At 38.5% G+C, this 25,301-nt stretch overlaps 1 protein-coding gene across 3 annotated transcripts in view; it reads right to left on the reverse strand.

Moving 5' to 3' along the window:
* The window catches only part of LOC137063483 (somatomedin-B and thrombospondin type-1 domain-containing protein), a 14,573-nt gene extending 620 nt beyond the window's left edge, over positions 1-13,953 (reverse strand). The window contains exons 1-4 of one of the 3 annotated variants that reach the window (XM_067434630.1): positions 13,373-13,953; positions 10,983-11,177; positions 8,651-8,726; positions 6,439-6,615 (exon numbers count right to left, since the gene is read on the reverse strand). In XM_067434630.1, coding sequence (XP_067290731.1) covers positions 6,439-6,615; positions 8,651-8,726; positions 10,983-11,177; positions 13,373-13,598 — 674 coding nt within the window. In that variant the 5' untranslated portion in view covers positions 13,599-13,953. Of the gene's footprint in view, positions 1-6,438; positions 6,634-8,650; positions 8,727-10,982; positions 11,178-13,372 lie in introns of all 3 variants that reach the window. The other 2 variants (XM_067434628.1, XM_067434629.1) reach the window with 2 other exon arrangements.
* Positions 13,954-25,301: the final 11,348 nt, after the last annotated feature.

Raw genomic sequence — 25,301 nt, forward strand, 5'->3', positions numbered from 1 at the left:
TAGGGAGCTATCACTTTAGAATTGTGCATTAATTAGAAACCTGTATATATTAGTTCTTAGAAGTCCTCTGGGAGGTATGAAAAAACAGCAGTTACTAATTAGCTAATAGTGAATTATTACCTCATTCAATGGAGAGCTATTACTTACTAATTTTTTACTCAGAGTTTCTTGCTATTTAATACTAGCATGTTAATATTGTGTTACTCATTTGTTCCTGTGTAGGTATCCATTAAAGGGTTAGTTCACCCAAAAATGAAAATTATTTCATTAAAGAGGGGGTGAAACACTCCGTTTCAGTCAATCTCATGTCAATCTTGAGTACCTATAGAGTAGTATTGCATCCTTCATATCTCCGAAAAGTCTTTAGTTTTATCATATTTATAAAAGAAATATAGGCTGTACCGAGCCTTTCCGGTAAAAAAAAAAAATGACGAAGCACGCGATCGTGTCGTTTACTGATGTTTACTCATGCGACGAGCCAGCAGCACAGACATTTGAACCAGTTTTACTCACCGGCTGCTTCCAAAGCAGGACCGAACCTTTATCGCTGGGACCGCTCCGTCAAAAACACACTTCTTTGGTATGATTTGGTGAAGTCCTGTGACAGCAGTGGCGTGTTAATCCACTTTGAGACGCGACTGAAACGATGCTGTGAAGCTTCCCGTCATTTCTGCGTTCAAATCGGTTCAAATGCAGCGCTGCCTTCCCGGAATGCTGTGCTGAAGCATTGAAGTCGCTGGACGTCACCCATAGGAATAAAGTGGAGCGTGGCGCGCGGCATAAGTGTTCACGGAGGACTGGATCTGCACCTGAGAGAGTGTTTATGGCGTGCATTTCCTCTCTCTCTACTCACGCGCGCGCACCCTACCGGGAGAAGAGCCCGTACGGCCCATACAAGGACCTTCCGTTCTATTAACGTCAAGTGGACCCATACTCTTAGGAACACAAATTTAGTTTTTTTTTTGAAAGCTAATGGCTGAGAAAGGCTTCAGATAGGCCTCCAATTGGTATTCAGTACATTCCCACTCACAAGACCCATAAAGGCACTAAAGACTTCGTTACAAAGTCCATCTCACTACAGTGGCTGTACAATAATTTTACCAAGCGACAAGAATAGATTTTGTGTGCAAAAAAAGAAAATCTAAATAATGACTTTATCCACCAAGATAACATCTTCCGTGTAGGTTTCTGACGTGAACTCACGCGATAGCGGCGCTCTTCCTCTTTCGGGTCATGTATTGAACGGTGGAGCTGCGTCATATTCTCGTGCATGCGTCGAGTTCACATCAATAACTTAGTGGATAAAGTCCTTATTTTGATTTTTGAGCGCACAATAACTATTTTTGTTCCAATGTAAAATTATTGTACAGCCACTGTAGTGAGATGGACTTTGTAACGAAGTCTTTAGTGCCTTTATGGGTCTTGTGAGTGGGTCAGTGGGAATGTACTGAATGCCAATGGAGGCCTTTCTGAAGCCTTTCTCAGCCATCAGCTTTCAACAAAAATATCTTAATTTGTGTTCCAAAGATGAACGAAGGTGTTACGGGTGTTCAACGACATGAGGGTGAGTAATTAATGAAATAATTTTTATTTTTGGGTGAACTAACCCTTTAATGATGGAACAGTACTCTGAAGTGTTAGCATAGAGTCTCTAAAGCATCAGCTGACAGCTGCAAAACATTAGTTTACACATTGGGTATTCTATTATGTTTTCCCACAACATCCTAACAGCATTGTGTTTAAATGGCATTCCATTATGGAAATAATCTCATAATGGCAATTATATTTGCACTCAATTTGTAATTTTATATATACAGTGCCTTGCAAAAGTATTCGGCCCCCTTGAACTTTGCGACCTTTTGACACATTTTAGGCTTCAAACATAAAGATATAAAACTAATTTTTTGTGAAGAATCAAAAACAAGTGGGAGACAATCATGAAGTGGAACGAAATTTATTTGGATATTTCAAACTTTTTTAACAAATTAAAAACTGAAAAATTGGGCATGCAAAATTATTCGGCCCCTTTACTTTCAGTGGAGCAAACTCTTTCCAGAAGTTCAGTGAGGATCTCTGAATGATCCAATGTTGACCTAAATGACTAATGATGATACACTGTAAAAAGTCAATCTGTGGGTTTGTAGATTTCATTAAATTTAATATGTAAACTTTATTTAACAAAATTAATTTCTTGTTTTTTTGACAGTTTTTTGCATTGAAATTATTTAAAAATTACTGGAATAAAATCTACTAAATGTGGTTGTTAAGGATTTAGCTATTATTTTTGAATAATTTAAACTCGAGAGAATATTGAATTAATCCAACATGATACAAATGAGCTGTTTTCAATTTAGAAGCATTTCCTGTTAAAACACATGCTTAATGCAGCTCACAGCACGAGGCACACATGCACTGGAGTTCCTCGATGCAGACTCATTTCTGACAAAGGTAAGGACTATTATGTAATTTATATTTGAAAAAGCTGTTGTAAATTGTCCAAGTTGTCTACTTGATGTAATATGAATGTCATTTTTAATATATAGGGCCTATAGGACCTTAAAGGTGCAATGTCGTTGCTGCCTATGTGTGGATCAAATTTAATCAAAAAATGGGTCTGGGATGACGTGGGTGAGTACATGAAATTTTATTTTGTGTGAACTAACCCTTTAATCTGGTTTTCTTCAGTAAATTTTTCACATATTTAACTTATCTAAAATGTGCTGTTGGTTTTGATTGCTTGTCCAGGGTGTTGCTGATCTATTGGCACTGTTTCGAGCATGTTTCTTAAATGTCACGGCCCTTAGAGGAGATATCATTAATTAATTTCTTTCTTTTAGGATGAACATTGTCCTGTTGATATGACGAGAGGTGGTCATTCGCTCCATGACAGAATTCCTTGGGGAACGTACAGGAGATCTCATCAAAGAATTCAACGTATGCAAACTTAATTTCAATATACCAAATGTGTGAATTTAAATAAATTATTGTTGGTTACTTACCATACAAAGTAAACTTACTTTACCATAATAATGTTGACTGGATTTAACTTGTTTGATCAGTATTATAAGATACAAATAGAGTTCCAGATTTTCTCTTTTAATCAGTATTTCTTAGGTTTTGAGTCTCTCTGCTGTTTATGATTGCAGGAAAATGAAGAACAGTCAGGAATTGAACAGCTTGTGATGGCAGTAATTGTGACCAGGACAGGAGCTAAAAGTGACAGTCCAAATTACACTGGAATTGTTATCGAATGCTTGGAAGTTCTACTAGGCCTTGAAGTTGCAGTTCTGATGGTAAAGTTCACACTGAGAATACAAAATTTGTGACTTGTTGGCAATAAAATGAGTTTGTAATTCATCTTTGATGTCTGTCTGTTATTCATACCTGCAATCAGATTTAATTAAATTATTTTAATTAATCCACTCATTAAAAATAATAATACCAACTTAAATTTGTGTTAAATCAAAATAATTCCAATAAGTAGTATCCATTATTAAAGTCAGGTTTTTGTCCAAGGAAACCAATATTTTTGCTTAAATTTTACTTAATTATTTTGTGTGATGTTTGCAGTTACTCATTTTGAATGGTTGATTTTTAATGTGCTCATTTGATTAATTCTAACTCAATTTTTAAGTGTTGTTGAATTTAATTAATAACATTGCTTGTAATCTGTTGCCACAATTTTATTGAGTAGATATAGGGTATTATTTTTTACAGTGTAAATAGAATCCACTTGTGTGTAATCAAGTCTCCGTATAAATGCACCTGCACTGTGATAGTCTCAGAGGTCTGTTTAAAGTGCAGAGAGCATCATGAAGAACAAGGAACACACCAGGCAGGTCCGAGATACTGTTGTGGAAAAGTTTGAAGCCGGATTTGGATACAAAAAGATTTCCCAAGCTTTAAACATTCCAAGGAGCACTGTGCAAGCGATAATATTGAAATGGAAGGAGTATCAGACCACTGCAAATCTACCAAGACCTGGCCGTCCTTCTAAACTTTCAGCTCACACAAGGAGAAGACTGATCAGAGATGCAGCCAAGAGGCCCATGATCACTCTGGATGAACTGCAGAGATCTACAGCTGAGGTGGGAGACTGTCCATAGGACAACAATCAGTCGTATACTGCACAAATCTGGCCTTTATGGAAGAGTGGCAAGAAGAAAGCCATTTCTTAAAGATATCCATAAAAGTGTTCTTTAAAGTTTGCCACAAGCCACCTGGGAGACACACCAAACGTGGAAGAAGGTGCTCTGGTCAGATGAAACCAAAATTGGTCAGATGAAACCAAAATTGAACTTTTTGGCAACAATGCCAAACGTTATGTTTGGCATAAAAGCAACACCGCTCATCACCCTGAACACGCCATCACCACTGTCAAACATGGTGGTGGCAGCATCATGGTTTGGGCCTGCTTTTCTTCAGCAGGGACAGAGAAGATGGTTAAAATTGATGGGAAGATGGATGGAGCCAAATACAGGACCATTCTGGAGGAAAACCTGATGGAGTCTGCAAAAGACCTGAGACTGGGATGGAGATTTGTCTTCCAACAAGACAATGATCCAAAACATAAAGCAAAATCTACAATGGAATGGTTCAAAAATAAACATATCCAGGTGTTAGAATGGCCAAGTCAAAGTCCAGACCTGAATCCAATCGAGAATCTGTGGAAAGAACTGAAAACTGCTGTTCACAAACGCTCTCCATCCAACCTCACTGAGCTCCAGCTGTTCTGCAAGGAGGAATGGGCAAAAATGTCAGTCTCTCGATGTGCAAAACTGATAGAGACATCCCCCCAAGATGTAATCGCAGCAAAAGGTGGTGCTGCAAAGTATTAACTTAAGGGGACCGAATAATTTTGCAGACAATTTTTCAGTTTTTGATTTGTTAAAAAAGTTTGAAATATTCAATAAATTTCGTTACACTGCATGATTGTGTCCCACTTGTTGTTGATTCTTCACAAAAAATTACAGTTTTATATCTTTATGTTTCAAGCCTGAAATGTGGCAAAAGGTCGCAAAGTTCAAGGGGGCCGAATACTTTCGCAAGGCACTATATATATATATATATATATATATATATATATATATATATATATATATATATATATATATATATATATATATATATACACACACACACAGTTCACTCAGATGCTCTACTGTTTGGAACTAGCAAAACAGGAAAAATACCATATTGACAATATTGTGTTTAAGTCACGTAATAGCCTATTAACTTATTGTTTACTGAATTCTATAAAAATCACATTTGCAAATGTGCTGATATTTGGGAAAACAGCACTTTTGCTCGTAACATTGCTCATTAATAAATAATTTCTTCAATATTTTTTTCACCATAGCTTGGTTTTTGGAAGCTTTTTTATTCATTTCTGACCTTTGTGTGTAAAAATGTATGGGACAGTTGTCAGGTTTCATTAGTGATTTCAAATATGAAGAACAGCTTTGGAGAATTTTATGTTTCCCCATTCAAAAAGATCGGAGTTGTACTTGCATGTCTGAAATAGCTGCCCGAGAGGCATTTCAAAGATGGCTGCCGAATGAAATGAGTTGCCTTAAAGGGAGTTTGATATTCACAAGAGGTCTATAAGAGCCATTTGTGAAACCTTAATATATTTATACACAGAGCCATTTCTAGCACCCTAGGCAAGATTCATATTGTGCCAGCCCTGCACATTTTGTATTTCTCCCATATTTGACACACCCACTTTAGGTCTTGCAGGCCATGTCCACACTAATACGTTTTCATTTGAAAATGTATATTTTTCTCTCCGTTTTGGCCTTCCGTCCACACTGAGACAGCATTTTAAGTCAATGAAAATGTATCGTTTTGAAAACGCTCTCCAGAGCAGATAAATTTGAAATTGCTGTCTTCGCGTAGTAATGTGGACTGTGAAAACGGAGGCTTTTTAATACGATGACGCATTTTTAGCCCAGTGATGCATTCATATGACCAATACAGCCAAGATGGTGAACGACATTGTACAGCAGTTGTTTTGTATGCTTTCTGTTTTGACAGCCTTGTTAAATATTAATGTCAGTTTGTACATACTGTTAAAAAACTCAGTGCCTTTTCTCGACATTGTCTTAAAATGAGTATATAAACGAGTCACGGAAATGACGCAAGTCGAAGCGTCTTGGATTTGCTCATGCGCAGTACGGGGATGTAAGCGGTTTCAGACGTTTCAGTGTAGATGAACACTTTTTGGAAAACGATTGAAAATGATAGTGTGGACCCGGAGCGTTTTTAGACGAAAACTCCGTTTTTAAATTTATCCGGATTAGTGTAGATAATATCTTTAATAATGAGCTCATGAGTTGAATCAGGTGTGTTAGATGAAGGAGACATATAAAAGGTGCAGTGCTGGGGGTCCTGCAGGACAGGTTTGAAAACCCAACACTGGCACTATGGGTACACTACCTCTCAGCTAGGTCACCATCTCCTTGACAGCCCTGACTGTGGTTGCTCAAGGCTGGAAGTTGGCAGGTCACACAGACAGTGTAGCCCTCCCTCAAGTACTGCATCCAGCGTGTATTGGGTCTGTTCTCCACCGTGCAATGTGGTGTTAGAGACTCCATCTTGAACTCCATACAGAAACTGTAACTGTAAAACTGACTTGACCATTGTGTTTATTTTGAGATACAGGTCCTTCTCAAAAAATTAGCATATTGTGATAAAGTTCATTATTTTCCATAATGTAATAATACAAATTAAACTTTCATATATTTTAGAGTCATTGCACACCAACTGAAATTTTAACTTTTAAGTTTTTAAGTTTATGATATGATATATTAAAAACACTTTTATTTTATTGGTCGGATTAAATATGCTATTTTTTTTTTAGATAGAATTTTGGGTTTTCATGAGCTGTATGCTAAAATCATCAGTATTAAAACACTGATGATTTTGGCATACAGCTCATGAAAACCCAAAATTCTATCTAAAAAAAAATAGCATATTTAATCCGACCAATAAAATAAAAGTGTTTTTAATACAAAAAAAAGTCAACCTTCAAATGATTATGTTCAGTTCTGCACTCAATACTTGGCCGGGAATCCTTTTGCAGAAATGACTGCTTCAATGTGGCGTGGCATGGAGGCGATCAGCCTGTGGCACTGCTGAGGTGTTATGGAGGCCCAGGATGCTTCGATAGCGGCCTTAAGCTCATCCAGAGTGTTGTGTCTTGCATCTCTCAACTTTCTCTTCACAATATCCCACAGATTCTCTATGGGGTTCAGGTCAGGGGAGTTGGCAGGCCAATTGAGCACAGTAATACCATGGTCAGTAAACCATTTACCAGTGGTTTTGGCAATGTAAGCAGGTGCTAGGTCATGCTGAAAAACAAAATTCTCTCCATAAAGCTTTTTAGCAGATGGAAGCATGAAGTGCTCCAAAATCCCCTGATAGCTCGCTGCATTGACCCTTGCTTTGATAAAACACAGTGGACCAACACCAGCAGCTGACATGGCACCCCAGACCATCACTGACTGTGGGTACTTGACACTGGTCTTCAGGCATTTTGGCATTTCCTTCTCCCCAGTCTTCCTCCAGACTCTGGCACCTTGATTTCCGAATGACATGCAAAATTTGCTTTCATCCGAAAAAAGTACTTTGGACCACTGAGCAACAGTCCAGTGCTGCTTGTCGTAGCCCAAAAGTGGCTTGACCTGGGGAATGCGGCACCTGTAGCCCATTTCCTGCACACGCCTGTGCACAGTGGCTCTGGATGTTTCTACTCCAGACTCAGTCCACTGCTTCCGCAGGTCCCCCAAGGTCTGGAATCGGTCCTTCTCCACAATCTTCCTCAGGGTCTGGTCACCTCTTCTCGTTGTGCAACGTTTTTTGCCACACTTTTTCCTTCCCACAGACTTCCCACTGAGGTGCCTTGATACAGCACTCTGGGAACAGCCTATTCGTTCAGAAATTTCTTTCTGTGTCTTGAGGGAGTCAATGATGGCCTTCTGGACAGCAGTCAGGTCGGCAGTCTTACCCATGATTGCGGTTTTGAGTAATGAACCAGGCTGGGAGTTTTTAAAAGCCTCAGGAATCTTTTGCAGGTGTTTAGAGTTAATTAGTTGATTCAGATGATTAGGTTCATAGCTTGTTTAGAGAACCTTTTCATGATATGCTAATTTTTTGAGATGTTGGGTTTTCATGAGATGTACGCCAAAATCTTCAGTATTAAAACAATAAAAGACCTGAAATATTTCAGTTGGTGTGCAATGAATCTAAAATATATGAAAGTTTAATTTTTATCATTACATTATGGAAAAATAAATTAACTTTATCACAATATGCTAATTGTTTGAGAAGGATCTGTAGCTATCAGAAACATTCACATTGTGATATTTCAATTCACATACAAAGATTTACATGCTGTATCAAGACAAAATCACTTTCAATGAAAGCTAAATGCTAACAGCTAAATGAACTAATTAACACATTGCTTATTACGTACGGTATACTTATTACTTGCAATAAAAATGTTTGCACAAAAAAATTGTAAGATATTAAATACTGTGTCTGTTTTTGTGACTTTAAGTAATTAACTATTTGTTGAAATGAGTAAACGACACCTCCTCAAAAATTCTCATCAACAGTCTCTGTTTGTTTAATCGATGGTGATACATACCCAGCATCCATTTGGGCCCCATACAAATCATGTGATCTGCCTTTGCTGTACTCCATTGTGGTAATAAATGCTGCTCCTGGAATTAATCCAACACAGTCACTTATCTTAAATGTCACTGCTGTTGTTTCGTCTCATGTGTTGCCTTCATGTTTACAAAATCTACTCAAATCTCTTAATTTAACTAAGGCCTAATCCTGGCTTAAAGGGGGGGGGGGGGTGAAACACTCAGTTTCAGTCAATCTCATGTCAATCTTGAGTACCTATAGAGTAGTATTGCATCCTTCATATCTCTGAAAAGTCTTTATTTTTGTTATATTTATAAAAGAAATACAGGCTGTACCGAGCCTTTCTGAAAAAAAACGGAGTGCCTGGAGACGTATTGTGTGGGCGGAGCTAAAGAATAACGAGCGCGCACAAAGTGGTGACGTCCTCAAGCGTGGAGAAGAAAACGCTACCCTAAATAAACCATGGCTATCAATCAGATTCAACTAATAAATATATGATCCAGAATCAGATCCGGAGGCTGAAATAAATTGAATAGGAGAAGCAACAACAGCAGGACGTCCGTCTCTGTGGTATGTAACTTACTGTATTTAGTGTCCTGTCAACATTTGTGTGTTTACTCGGTTTATGATGACATGATTCGGTTTATGGACTATTTTATGCGACTAAACCTTAGCAGTAGCAAGCAAAATGGTTTTGCACGTCAGACTAGTGTAACGTTATACATAGAACAAGAATGGAGTAACCGTTAGTGCATTTGAATGATGAAGCATGCTTTGTGAGAACGCTAGGTTTATGTTTGGGTGGTTTTACAATAAACAAACTGACACCTATAGTGGTCAGCTAAACAAATGTATTTAAACACACACCATAGATTGCATGCTCCATTGATAAATTAACTAACATTATACACAATTGTATTGTTTACTGATGTTTACTTAAGCGACGATAGCCAACAGCATAGACATTTGAAGCAGTTTTACTCACCGGCTGCTTCCAAAGCAGGACCGTGAACCTTAAATGTTGGGACCACTCCGTCAAAAACACACTTCTTTGGTAACTGTTGATTTCGTAAAGTCCTGACAGCAGTGACTGTGGAGATCCACTTTTGCGACACGACTGACGCTTGATGTTATGAAGCTTCCCGTCATTTCTGTGTTCAAATTGGTTCAAATGCAGCGCTGCTTTCCCGGAATGCTGCGCTGAAGCTTTGAAGTCGCTTAATGTCACCCATAGGAATAAAGTGGACCGCGGCGTGACAGAAGTGTTCACGGACGAGTGGATCTGCAGCTGAGAGCAGTGTTTATGGGCGTGCATTTCCTCTCTCGCTCTAGTCATGCGTGCGCACTCTACCAGGAGAAGAGCCCGTACGGCCCATACAAGGACCTTCCGCTCTGTCGACGTCAAGTCGACCCATACTCGAAAAAAACTCTCCGAAACTTGTGAGAAACCGGAAGGAGTATTTTTGACACAGAAATACTCCATCAAACGTCCAACATTACTTTTTGAAACTATGTTTAGGATGGGAATCCAAGTCTTTAACAGTGTAAAAAGCTCAGTATGCATGAAACAGCATTTCACCCCCCCCCCCCCCCCCCCTTTAATCTAAGCCCTGTCTGTGCAACCAAGACATAGTTCACCATAAATGTTTTTAGTGCATTTGGCAGCTTAACTTTAACCTTATTTCAAAGACAATGGAAGTAATTATGAAATTGCTTAAGTCCTAGTTATGTGGTTAAAAAAATAAAAAAATAAATTATTTAATTGTAAGCAACATGCAATTAAGTGTCTGACAACATTCACACTTAAAGGTGCAGTGTGTAATATTTATAAGGATCTATTGACAGAAATGCAATATAATCCTAACTGTTTTCAGTTATGAGTCCTTACATAATGAACCATTTTATTATCATAGAATTAGTCATTTCTATCTACATACACTGCGGGTCCCCTTACAGTGAAGTCAACATTTTGTGCCACCATGTTTCTACAGTAGCCCTAAACAGACAAACTGCTCTACAGAGCTTTAGCTATTCTCTGCTGTCTCAGACGAGGACATCCTTGTTCTGTGTCGGCCACCGTAGCTACTCGCAACCTAACCACTAGACACAGTGCACCTTTAAGTATATTCCTTTAAAGTGTATTATTTACATGATAAGTTATCTTTTTAAAAGTGTGCTAAAGTGTACTTTTTCACAAGGGTTGGCAGTTTTGCAAGAGCTTTTTAAAAATGTGTTTTACATCAACTTTATAATTATCACACTATTGAAGTCACCGTGCATTTGGGCTGAAAAACTGCAAAAGCCTTGTTGTTGACTCAGATTTTTACCTTGTGTCTGAGCACAAAATTGGCCCTGACGATCCTGATACTCCATGCATCCGGCCTGTTCCTCCAGCCTTGGACAGGCCTGCCCGCTGTTTTGGGGCAGTCTCTCAACACTGCGTCTCCGGACCCGGAATGAAGGCTGGCAGGGCTGTGCGCACCCACTCCAATGACTCCACTCACTCACTACACACGGCTGGGCTAAAATCACAAACCACAGGTGAGAAGTTGCACAAATCTACAGGATATATCAGTAGTTTTCAACTAGGGGGGCCCTACAGTTTCAAAAGAGAGTTTTGTGATTGCATAAATGTGTCACGTGTCACGTGCTCGCGGAATTATCGTAAATACAAGTTTCCTAGGTAAAAATTTCACATGAACGCCCTAACATTTTGAAACTTGAATGCAATGATCTCGTAATCACGACTTCAGAAATCGGAATTATCAAATTTACGATAGCACGTGAAGGCGGCATAAATTACGAACAGCTGTAATGAAGTAGCCTAGAAATCTAGACGCACCCTAGCGGCAGCAAATCTAATCTGCCCGCGGGTATCGTCTAGCAACTCTCAATACCCTTCTGAGCTGTAATCGCCTAACTCTTGCCGGGCCAATCACATCGTGTATAGAGTCGGTGGGCGGGGCCATAATGACGACGGCCGAGTTGCGTTTGCGTGCTTCTAATAAACACAGAAACTGCCGAACAGCGGCGGTCTTTCGAATCAGCTTTGACCGCGACTCTGGAAGACTTGGAGTTAAGCTTTTCTCTGAGAAAAGAACAAAGAACGGCACTGAAGTCATTCTTAAAAAGGGAAGATGTGTTCTGAGTTTTGCCGACCGGATGCGGCGAATGTTTAATCTGTCAACAAGCTCTGTTTCACCTTCGTTGCTCTGTTGGTTGTAGCGCTATCCTATCACATGCAGAGGGAGTTTGAAAGACAACCGTTTATACCGCCCCTCGGATTGAGCCCTGTCTATGATGAGTTTCCAGACCAAACATCTTGATGTGGGTCTGGCTTGTCAGGCTAGTAATGAAGATTAGTGGTGGGAAAACTCAAAGGAACACATGTGACTAAATAATACATACTAAAAGTCCATGAAACAACACAACAGAACCAACACAACTGAATATGTGTAACATGGATGGTACTGCAATATTCCATGAAATATTTTTTTTTTTTTTAAAGTGTTGATTTTCATTTCACTGTGATTTTAAGTTGTCATGTTTGGTAATTCTTTGGATTTTGTTGTCTCCAATACATTTTTAGATAATCTTCATCTGGTTTATTCAAATAAAAGCTTTAATTAGATCATTGACTCAACTACCCTACCTGCAAACTGATACATTAGTCAGCTAGTAATTATCCCAAAATATAATATTTGTTCATCAGTATTTTGTTATGATCACCGTGATTTTGTCAAGACATAGTCCTGGAACATTTTCCTGTCAAAAATATTGTCCTATCCATACACCTAACCCTAACCATAACTTATCCCTAAAGTGAATAACACTGATGTAGAAGCGCCTAACTCTGGTTGTAAGCCTAAACTTGACTTAAACTGTAAACTTTTCCCTCAAATCGGATTGTTTGATTAGAATGTTATTCCAGGATCGACGATGTTGATCTGGGGAACATGATCTTGGTAAAATCAGGTTATCATACCATAAAAATAAAGCAATCAATCAATCAACTTTATTTATATAGCGCTTTTACAATCACGATTGTGTCAAAGCAGCTTCACAGTGTCAAACAGGATAATATTGCAACAAAATTAGATTTGGCTGTACAGTCGTACTGGTTTATCAGCTTATCAATTTGACAATTTGATAATAAACTTTCATGATGATGAGGAATGTCATGTCAGCGTAATCGCAAACAAAATAATCGAAACCAAACAGATATTTTAGTTTTTGACAGAGCATCCGAGGCATGAGCTCTACAGGTTCTTCCGGAAAGCAGGGCGGGGAGCAGCAGCTCATTTGCATTTAAAGATGCATGCACAAAAACAGCATGTTTTTCCTTCCACTCAAAAATGCAACTTGGTAGGCTATAATACATGATCTGTGGGATATTGTGAGCTGAAACTTCACAGACACATTCTGGGGACACCTGAGACTATATTACACCTTGTAAAATGGGACATAATAGGTCCCCATTTAAACAAAGTATTTATTTATTTATTTTTTTGTATAATTATTGTACATTCAGTTATTACATATTAATTGAAAGACACCATGAAATATAGTTTTAAAAATGCATTCATCACACCACAGTACTATTTAAATGAGCTGTATAAATACATTTTTTCCCTAAATCTGTTTTTAAAATATATTCTTCACTGTGTCCAGTAATCAGGTTGCCAATTGCCCAAATATGACTACACCAACCACTTACCTGGGCATTCTGTTGGGTAGTCAAAGCAACAGTCTTTAGTGTTTACACACCTCTCATCACAATAGCACGTCCCATAAACACGGTCCATCCTCCAGTCTGTAGTGGAACAGGTGAAATCTGTGCCTTGACAGCACCTTCCTGAGCATCCCCCTTCAGCAAAGTGGTACATCCCAAAAAGAGCGGCCACCACCAGAAGGGCTCTCTGGTCCACTGACAACAATTGCATAATGTCTAAAAAGAACGCTGTGCTCCCTCAATGGTTTTAAAAAGGCAAAAGTCCCTGTTATGGTCTTCAGTTCTTTAAAGTCGCCACAGGTCTAACTTCTGGAGAGGAAATGAATCTGTCACAGGTGAAGTCATCCTTGCCGGAGGAATCCTTCTGACCTGGAATTCCTGTGGCCACACAGCTCTTCTGTTTGCCTAGATAAAACACGTTTCCAGAGAGCTCGGGTTGAAAGAAAAGAGCTATTCTGTGGAACTAAGTGTCCTCCCCTGATTCGTCTATACAATTTGTCTCTGCCCTTGTTTCGGCACACAAAAGTGGACGAGGTAGAGCAAAAGAGAGGTGGAGAAATGTTGTTTGAGTGAAGGGTGTGAGAGCTCTCTCTCTCTCTCTCTCTCTCTCTCTCTCTCTCTCTCTCTCTCTGTACTACTCTTTTGGCCGCTGTGCCCTGGCGCACCACATCAAACTGATCTCAGATCAGTGCCCAGGTCATTTCCACCGGGCAGCTTAAGCCTGTACAGGGAAACAGTGGGAGGAATGTGAAGATTTGGCCTTGCTCCAGTCTACAGAGCCTGGGGCAGTGTACAGTCCTGTTGCTGTCACATCACCATGCTTCTTTTCAAGCCCACAAGCAGACAGTAGCTACATGAGGGCATCCGCCTCTGCTGTGAAAACTCCCAAAGACAGCATCTATGTTATGTTTGTTAATTAACTGTGGTATGTCTGCAACATTTCCTCGAGTGATGCAAATGTGATTAGGTGAGAGAATTAAGTTACTGAATTAGTTCTTGTCTAATCAGTACATTTAATTGAGGTGCCATAACTGAATCAGTCAGGGTTCACATGCAGGTTTTATTTACAACAAAATGCTACCTGGCACTGTAGAGTTCAAAGTTCACATAAACTATACAGTCAAGCTACAAGATTAGTGGAAGTAGAAATCTGAGAAGTTCAGCAATGCAAAAGAGATTTATGAAATACTTATTGAAAGCATTCAAATACCACTGAACATTTAACTGAACTAAAACAATGAATACATATTACATAATATTACACATTACATCAAGGGTCTGTGGAAGGTAGGTAAAAAATAATTATCTATATATATTCTAGCTACTTGACATTTGTACATGACATATTGCTCCATTGTTTTTAAAACCAATTATGTAGTTCACAATACTTAATGGAATTGTAGTTATTTCCCTCACTAAAGCCGTTAAGTACACACCTTTGTTATTTTGTCGTTTTAAATCAAAGTTTGTAATGTTATGATTCATCTTGTAGCTAATTGGCTTGGTTCATGACTTATAACTCTTTAACTCTTTCCCTGCCAAACAGAATTTTCCGTTATTTGCGAGGAAATGCTTCCCCTGTTAGGAGCTGGGGGGCGCTATTATGCATCTCCTGAATGAGTAAAGAATCTCCAGATCATGAAACACGTGAGGGAGACAGAGTAAAACAAGTGATCGTAAGTAAGCAGCTCCATATTTAAAATAATGTGATCATTACTGAATGAAATGTGGTCTCAGGGCGAGCTACATGACTGTGCAAGCATTAGGGGCGTTGATGGACTCGATTTCAACGCCCTTAATGCTCGATCGTGTTTGCTCATCGCTCTGAATCGGATCTGGATAGTCTTTCACAAAAATGTTCCTTTAGCCCCGTTTCCACCAAAATTACCCGGAACAATTTGTACCAGGAACTTTTTTACAGGAACTTTTCTCCCCCCCAGACCTGCAACTGTCTGCGTTTCGACCGCGATAAAGTTCCGAGAAGATTAGTCCGGTGATGTAGGACTGCGCGCGACTGTTCCTCCAAGTCAGTGACGGACAGTAATCATTTTTGTGTGTACCGATTGAAAGATTGAATTAGTGGACTGTTTACATGAGACGTTATCTAAACCGATCTGGTGTTTACATGTGATGACTTTCAATCGCAATCATTTTGTCACATGCAGTTTGTCTGCCGCACCAAAAATGTCTCCGCTGTTTTCTCCAGCAGCTGGGATGTGTTAACTGTAGCCATAGCAACTCTTAACGGCCACCAGGACTAATACAGGATTATTTATAGTTATTTATTTGTTGTAAAGTGTAATAATCATCTCAGAAAAAAAAAAATTCTTCTGTCAGGCGCAGTTAAAGTAAAAATTGCCTGGGGCAATATACGCTGTGTCATTACTCCAACATTATCTTCATAACTTACGAAATTAAAAGTTTACCCCTCAGAAAAATTAACTTTCCTCTCTTGTCAACATGAGCGCGGCGCGCGCCGTCACATCATGTAAGGACACACACTTAAAAGTAATCGGTCAGGTCGTTTACATGGTGAAAAAAAATTCATAACGAGTATAGAAGAGATTCAAGCTGTGCTGCTTTTGCTGGTTATGTATAGGTTTACGAGGTAATTAACAATGACATTAAAGAGCACTAATATGCAGATTCAGCAGCATGCAGCATATTCAGAAAGCTTGTAAAGCTAGATTTAAAATGACAATGTATATTATTATCAGCTTTTACGGACATTGCACGTGAGATGGCTGAGACGAACGCAGCGCGCGCCATCAGACAGAGAGCAAGACTGATATTTACTGGACGTAGACCGAACCTCCCAAAAGACTTTTAAAAATGCCCGTTGACATAAAATGCTGCCTGAGCTCAACCAATCAGCATGTTCAGCGCCCAAGTCCCGCCCTCGAAAGTTCCTGAACTTTGAAAAAGTACTACCTCGCGAGCAGGGCCGTTTGGAGGGGGAAATATTTACCCGGAACTTCATTTAGACCCTGGTTCCTGCGGTCTAAACACACCGAGTACCACCCAAAGTTCCTGGTTCCTGGGTAAAGTTCCTGTGGTGGAAACGGGGCTTTTGTCAGCTTTTTGTTAAAAAAATTCAAAAGAAATGCATGAAGCTAGAATAAAACATTTTTTGTTTTGTTTTTTTAAGAAGAGGGTCAGCTCTTTCTTTTGATATATGGCATGCTCAGATATTCGTAAAACAAAATATTCTATAGGCTATTACATTTTTGCGAAAATGGTCAAAAACCCTGGCGGTGGCTGGGAACTTTTTTAAAACACTGGCTGGTAAAGTGTGAAGGAAGACTTTTTTTAAAATGCCTATGGGAAAATACTTCTGTAACCAGCACTGCAAAAAAAGGGGGCAGGGACTGTTGAACTCTTTAGACACTATGCACCAGAGAAACAAGAGCGCAGTAATCTTTCGAAATGTGTCTTTGAACTCTGGTTATTGTAGTAGCCCTGTTTATTTCTATGGCATCGCTGTCGAGTAATAAGCAGTGAATTTACTTATTGTACGTTTAATGAAATTTATCATGAGCATTGTAATGTTTGAAGCTGATGTCATAATACATTTCAGTAAACTGGGCAGATTTTAAAATGAGCGATTCATTCATAAACCCATAAAATCTTACCTTCATATTGTGGTAATAAAAACCGGAAGACAGAACACGAGCGCAGCGGTGAAAAGGGCGGAGCTACATAAGGTCTATTGCAAGATCTCATGAAATGGTGTAAGTTCTAGAACGTTCTTCAACCAATCCGATTCAAGCATTCAACAACCCTGTAGTACAAGGCTGAAATACATGATGTTTGCTGCGATTTGCAGTCTAAATAAGTCGACAAAAGGTGCCGAAAGTCGGCAGATTTGTAAAGTAAATGAACAGAACACACATAACAAATTAGGCTCAACATTTGACTCATCAGCACAATTGATAACTGACAATTGTAATCTGTAGAGTCCATACTGATTGTGTCTACCCACCCAAGTAGTGACATTAAAAATTTTTTTTGATGAACGTCCAGCTAAAACATTCCGAAAAAAAGCTTCATGAACAATGTATAATTTTAATAAATAATGTGTTTGTGCTATTTTTTTGAGTTATTAAAGGCCAGATAACTTTGAACAAACATTCTATTACCGTTACTGGAAGAACTTTTGTTAGTAGCTTTAAGAGGACCATGCCAGAAAATTAGTCAAAGTTCGTTCCCTGTTAGCTGGGAAACATCACACAAGGCATGAAAATGGGGATGTTGAGATCAGATCTTTTTTTGTCTATGCTTGGCTCAGGCTGTTGTGCCCTCCACAGGGAACTCCGACTAATCATGAGAGGAATGAGAGCCTGCTCATGCACAGAGAGCAAGATCAAGGGAAAGACGGGATATTAGCGAGAATTAATCTCTGATCTGCTGTAACTGTCGGCAGCCTGGAACTGCTTTGATTGTTCGGTGTATCAAGGGAAAACTAATTTAAGCAAGAGTAACACTTTTTAAAACCATCATCAATATCACCATCATAGTAAGCAGAAATATGTTCTAAGAACGGTTTGCTAATGTTCCTATTAACCCTCTGGTGCAATTTTAAAAGTGCAATTTTACCCAAAAAGGTGTCATTTTTTGACCGAAAAGATTGTATGTTAGATTTAAAAAAATAAAATAAAAATTTTACTTTATCAGAATGGTACAAAACTTGGTAATGGTTTTGTCAATTGGTGTTTTTACTTGGTCCTGTAAAACTTGTATTGTTCGTGGTCAAAAATTACCACATTGTAAATTAATGGGAGACGAATTATGTCTATTGGAAAAGTTTAGTACTGCGCACAGACAAATTCTTAATGAGGGCTCATTTTCTGAGATATCAACCTCTGTGACAAGCAGGGTGAGAGAGAGCCATCAGAGAACGGTGCGTGAAGGAGTGAAGACCATGAGTGGCTGCCGAAGGCGGTGGTGCTAGAGCGATGGAAGATCCGGTGGGACGGAGAGCTCGCTGTCGTGCTCCTGGGTCGAGGTGGGATGGCGGCCGTCCGAGATGGAGTGAAGGAGTCGCCGCTGTTCACCGTGGCCTAGAGCCTGCTACCGTCCGACATAATAGCAGGGAATGGGGTAGTCTCAGACATCAGGCCCACAGATCGTTGGCTAAACGTATGATGCATACAACACACTTATCTGGAAACACTCCATGAGTTTTGAAGTCATGTAAAGTCAATCTGATCTTAAATTCTACAGGACGTTCTTTAACGGTCTGCCGGGAAACAAATGCCGTTCCTCCAAGCTCCCTCTTGGAAAAACGCCATCGCGTTTACAAGGAGCGCTTACCAGGATCAACTAAATGCTGGATTTTCAAAAATATGTGAAGTTTGCGACTCCATTGTTGCAGTAAACTTGAACAACGTTCTTGAATGAATCATTTATAGATGCTTTGCAGTCTGTTATTGCAGGAACGTCGACTTTACATTTCCACGCTCCTAAACTTGAAGTGGAACAGAACTGTGATTGGTTGCATGACGTCAGTCACACTTTCTCTTAGGCGGTCCTAAACCAATGAAAGCTGCAATACAGTGCAGACCTTCTGCCGTCAGTCTGAAGGTCTGGCTATGCGAGAGGAACGGGGGGCCTTGTTGCTGGCTGCCCTCAGCTGAAGGAGCCAGGGGGCAAAGGTGGATCGAGCCATCCACCGAGGAGCGTCCAGTACCATCGTATGGCACCACGAGGAAGAGCCTCTCGTCTGGCTGACATGTGTTTAGAGACCAAGACTTTTTTTTCCTCTCTCATCTCTGTCGCTCCTTGTGCTTCCATCTCCTTTTCTCTCATTCCGTCTGTCCGTACCTCCAAGAGATGAGTAGAGCCCAGTTTTGTGGGATCCCCCGGCCTACGAGGGGTGATGGGGGTATGTGATAGGGCAAGAGAACGTGAGAGAAAGGTGTGATGCCGATGGCGTGATTGCAATTGAGCATCACCTGTGCATCACACCGGTCTCGAATCTCTCACGGAGGAGCTACGGAAGCATAAAAGGAGGAGTGATAACAGTGAAGGACGAGAGAGGATCAGGCCTGGATTTGACATTGTGCTTAGTTTTATTATGTGTGTGTGGCAGCCATACGTGAGGGGCTGCCTGCTTTACGTTCACTTTGTGTTTATTTTTTATTAAGTTGTTGAACGTTCACCGGTTCCACCTCCTCCTTCCCTGAACAAAGAAATGTGTACAACCTCAAATTTGGAACGGCTTGTTTAGAATTATTGTTTAGATTTATATTTTTTTATAGTATTTTTTTGTTGTTGAGTAAAAAGTGTTTTGGAAAATATATATTTTATTTTAAAAAAATAGTAATTAAAACTTAACTTTTTTAAACATTTTCACTTCAGCAATAATAAACAGTGTAATCTTTAAAAAGAGGCCAAACTTAAGTGCTCCAAAGCATTTAAGATTTTTAGTTTTAATTTGACTGACACACGAACAGTACCAGAGGGTTAAGTTATGAAAATGTTGTTTCTGAACATTAACTAGTACGGCTTAAAAAATGACCATCTAATACAAATAACAAAGAACTTTGAACAAACCTTCTGTTAACATTTCTCAAAGAGTGTTTGTTCATAATTTTGAGGGCTGTTCAAAACGTTCTGAGAACATTCCCTGTTATCAAACAGAGGAAATGACCTCACTACTCAGCCGGCAAAATACTGATTCAAATGTAAGAATAATTGTGAACCATTTATGATATTAAACACATAAAAATATACTAGCATCAGCCATCTGTTTTATTTTGAAAATTGCATGCTTGAGAAAACATTGGGAATGCATTTCCTTTCTCTGCATGTTTCCTTTTAGATACATTGAAAGGGCAGCAAAAGTCCTTTATTACTTACCAAAACACTATATTTATGTGCCTGGTTTTCCGGCTGTCTCTTGAAAAATGTTTGAAAAAGAGTTCCTGTGTTTAGTTTTGTCAGGCTCTATGGAGTCTGAATTAGAGATTCATTCATGTCATTCGTTTGTATGTTTGAATGGATTTTTTGCATTAAGCATGTTTAATTGCATTAAGATGCATTGTGCGTTTAAGCGTGTTTATTGTGTATATGTGAAAGAGTGTTTTGTGGGGTCATGTCAGTGTTATGCATACCACAGCCTCCTGAGAAAACCGTCCTGGATACAAACGGCCAAACTGGATACAAACCAATGCAAATAAACCCTAAATCAAACCTGCAGTCCTATAGCCAGAAGGAATCCTAAATATGATGACATTTTTGCAAAGATTTCACTAAAACTGTTCACTAATACTATAAAGCTGTTCATTCTTTTTCATTTTCTACTGTTAAAAAGATTGTGGTAAAAATTTTAAAGGTGTCATGAACTGGCTTTTTTATTTTTTTCTACTGTTGTCTGAGGTCAACTAATGATGTTCATGTGGTTTTTACATTCAAAAACATCATAACTAATAAGTAATAGGCTATTTTCCACACTGGTTTTGAGGCTGTCTTCTGAACGCTGGGTTTTGATGGGGCATGTAGCACTGGAGACTTGGAAGTAAACGCCCACAGCTAAGATTGGATAAGATTTGCATATTTAATGAGCTTCAGCTCCTCTGTTCAGTTCACATGAGGGAGGGGTTGTTTTGAAAGCAGCAACTGGAATAATTCAAGTACGTTTTTATCAAACAAACAAAGTGATTTATTTCTCATCCACCCCACAGAGTGTAAGAAAATATGGACGTAGTGTCCGTGATGTCACCCATAGGATTCCGATAAGACGCTCTATAGCGTAAAGTAGAGACAAGCTGGGCGTCGCCATCTTGCGAGTCATCGTGTGTTACTCCTGGATAACAGAAAATGGGCAAAGATGTGGGCTTAGCTTAGGTGACGCAATGACTAACATACAGCAGAAAAATGGCTATCCACCTGTCACTGAAAAAAAAAACACGCCCTTAATTAATTATTATAAATTTAAGGCTTTATATAATGTAAACGAATGAGTTCTAAAAAAAAATCACCACCTTCACGGTTGTCATGAAGGGCAAAATTAACCGTATAGACCAAAACCACAATTTGTACCAGGCTGTAAACATGTTTTTTTCTGCTGTAAAGTTGGGCATTTTAACATGGGGCTCAATGAGATTCTGCTCACTTCTGGGGCCTGCCCCTAGTGGCCAGTTGAGGAACTGCAGTTTGCATTACTTCCGTATTGGCTTCAAGAGAGATCAGGTTGCTGCTTGATCCACCCACGATTGATTGGACTATTATTTTTGTATTACATAGCCCGCACGATCGTTCAATACTTCAAATGAAAAGTCTAGAGAGAGTGAACAACAGATCAAGAAAGGAATATAATGAGATTCATTGGCCTGCCGACGGGGCTTACGTTTTGGTAGCCCGTCTGGAAAACACAGCCCCGGGACGTTGGGCTTTGCGAGCCCTTGCCCATACATGTCTGAGTCCAGCATGCCATATGTTCTGTTAGAAAAGTACACATAAGCAAAACCAGACTGATCTCATGAAATGGTGTATGTATAATCGCTTTTTAGCATGTTTATCAACGATGTTTCATTTTATCCCCCTACACTGGCCCTACCCCTAAACCCATCCAACACACACACACACACACACACCACACTGCCCCTACCCATCACAAGAAACATTCTTCATTTTTACATTTTTAAAAAACATAATTTAGTGTGTTTATAAATCCATTTACCTTGTTGACACACACACACACATAATGGTTTGTTTCGGCGTAGACATTCACGCGGAATCACATGGCGTAGACATACATGCTCAAACTGCGTTCAGATAACATGCCACTTCGCTTAAGAAAGTAGTGTGTATGTTTACGCAAAGTCATGATGTCATGTTGGCTAAACGATTTATAACAATGCAATACTATTACATATATATAAAAAAACACATTTTACTCATATAAGTGTGAGTAGTAATATAATCCGGCTTATGACAAAAAGATTTATGGCTTTGACCTTTTGACCTTTTGCCCGATTGAACTTCCGGGGTCACGGTCATGGAGGGGTTTCCGGTATGATTTATGACGTGACCTTTGACCTTCCGGGGTTCATGGGGATTACGGGTATAATTTATGACATGCCCTTTGACCTTCCGGGGTTGGTGGGGATTACCGGTGTAATATATAATGTTTTTGACAGATGTTTTTATCCTTTGAAGTGGGTATGATAAAGTTTTTATCCTTTGAAGAGGGTCTAATATATTATGTTTTTGAAGTCGTTAATAATATATGAAGTCGTTAATAATGATAATATATGTTGTTTTTTATCCTTTGAAGAGGGTATGATATATATTTGTGACGGAAAGTTTTATCCTTTGAAGTTCGGGCTATCAGGACCCTCCTCCTCCTCCTCATACCATATTATCATGCTGTACTGTGAAGTGTATCTCACACAAGCCTTCTCTGTTAAGTCTTATATGTTTTTTAAAATAATATAAACGAAAATCTACCCCACAAAAGTTGAATGTTTATAAAATAGTTTAATAAAAAAAAAACCTAAACCAACCATTTTAGTTTTAAATAAAATGGAGTCACAAAAATTAGCAAATTGTATCAAAAAGTGTTTATAGATTCAAAGTAAAAAAAAAAACACTACTTATAAAGCAATACAATGTATGAAACGGTTCACACAAAATCATTTAGAGATATTATTTAGCAATATTTAGTGAACCTGCATCTAACATTCCACATCTTTTAAAAAATAATTAAATAATTAATTAATTAATATAATTTATAAGCTGTTTTGCGCATGGGTCAAATTTTGATCAGGGGAATACCTGAAACGCACACGCACACACACACACACACACACACGGTAATTGGTTCTATAAAATTAACTTTTCTCTATTTTAAATGAATAAAAACAAATGTTACTCAAATTATTTGAACACTTTTAGTTATAGTTTTAGCAAAATATAATAATAAATATAAAAATAAATAAATATAAAAATACCTTTCATTTTTAGAGAGTTGAAGAAGATAAAAAGCAAATAGTTTAAGCCAAAACACCCTCCGATCCTCCCAGAGTACTCCACTATGAAACGAATGCTTCAGACCCTCTCTGGACGGGAGGGGTTAGAGCTGAGACTCTGTGCATCATGTCACAGCACATGTTAAGTTTGTCTGCCAATGCCTTTCCAGAGCCAATATTTTGTTTGTACTAATTTTCTTTCAAAGTATAATCTTTAAAGTTTAAATGAGATCTAAAGCCAATCTTTAAAGTTTAAATAAAGTCATATGTTCTTTATCTTGCTATAAGACATCCGTATAAGATCTGATGCCACATTGTAGGAATGATTTTCCTTAAATTCAACCTAAAGTATATTCTTACTAAAATCGTGTGTTCAAAAACTTTAGCTTTTTTAAAATATAAAATCTTAGATCTTATTTCTACAAATATTCAAATCAGGTCTTAAACGATTAACCTTGTATGAACCCCATGCTATGAAACACATCGACAAAGTTTGTCATCTGTGGTCAAAGACACAGCATTAGTAACGTTTAATTTTACTCGTCTTATGTCTAAGCACGATCTTTAAATAATAACCGGTCATATCTTATACTACTACTACAATAGTCCAACATTTTATGGTAGCCGTGATCTAGGATTGTAAGTCGCATATGATTTTTATTTTCTTGCATCTTCCAAACTGGTCTTCATCAGTTTGGAAACATACCCTTTACATAAAATATACTATCAGTTATCTACTCAAAATGCATAGAATTTTGAAAATGTAATGCTCATGTATGTTGTATGTTTTTGAGACAGTTTGTCTGTTGGACAGCATGAACAGACTTTGGAGAGAGCGGATGACGCTTGCAGGGAGATTGCCCTTTGACCCCAACGATTTTGCAGGCCCTGCAAGGTCGTCATTCATTTCAGTTGTTATTCACCAAAACAGCACAGAGTGAATCTTTATCATTTAAAATTGTGCATAAAAACCTTACAATTAAACTTACATTTAAAGATGGTACATGTCCCATGGATCTATATTTTACTTTTCTTAGTTCTACAAAGTTTCAATATCAATTAAACTTCTAGTTGACGATAATGTTTGCTGCAATGCACACAACTGTAAGATACACTACATATGTAAGATAGCAAAATAAAACACTGTATGACACTAGTTTAAAATTTGAAGAAAAAGTTTACCAAATGCATCTACATATCCGGCGTGTTCTGACACAAAGCCGTTAATTGGTACGTTTTGTTTTATAAAATGTACTTTTCCTATTTCTGCAAAGTTTCATGCTACTTTTACTAGCCTGATAAAAATGTAGTTAATACATTGTGAAACAAGACAATCACGCTACCAAATACATTTGATTTTAAGAAAAAGCAATGTTTTAAAATACAACTAAACAAGATTATTTTCTCTTTTGACAAACTATTAGAAAAAATACTTTCTCTGTGATGTTGGAATAGACCTAGGTCTTTTTTAAGTATCACATCAGGCATGTAACAATCATGCGGTACAATGATCCAGATGAAGCTTCTTATCAAACAAAGACAATTATATTTATCTTTCACTTGTGAATATTTGTACGCTACTATCACACTTACCATTTTTAATAGTCTTTACTATTGCCTTACGCATCCCAATCCAGCTAAGTTATGCGTTATTTCAACTGTTTATGTCTTTTTCCTTTATTATTTTTGGCACAATTGAATCGATATCGATTAAAGCTTATCGGCATTGCTTCTTCCCTATACGGATACAATCCAAACATGTTCTTTGTAGGAATTATGTGGGGCACAAAACTCTGCGTAAATTCAAGAGGCCTAGAGTAAGAAAGCAGTGACATTGTATAAGAAAAAGTGTCCGCTTTATTGCCATACGCATTTTTTCCCCCCATTGCCTATTCTTAGTCGTATGATCAAGATTACTGTTCACATTTTATTTGCCCGGC

This window comes from Pseudorasbora parva, chromosome 24 (assembly GCF_024679245.1).
Source record: "Pseudorasbora parva isolate DD20220531a chromosome 24, ASM2467924v1, whole genome shotgun sequence".
NCBI classification, from domain to species: Eukaryota; Metazoa; Chordata; class Actinopteri; order Cypriniformes; family Gobionidae; genus Pseudorasbora; species Pseudorasbora parva.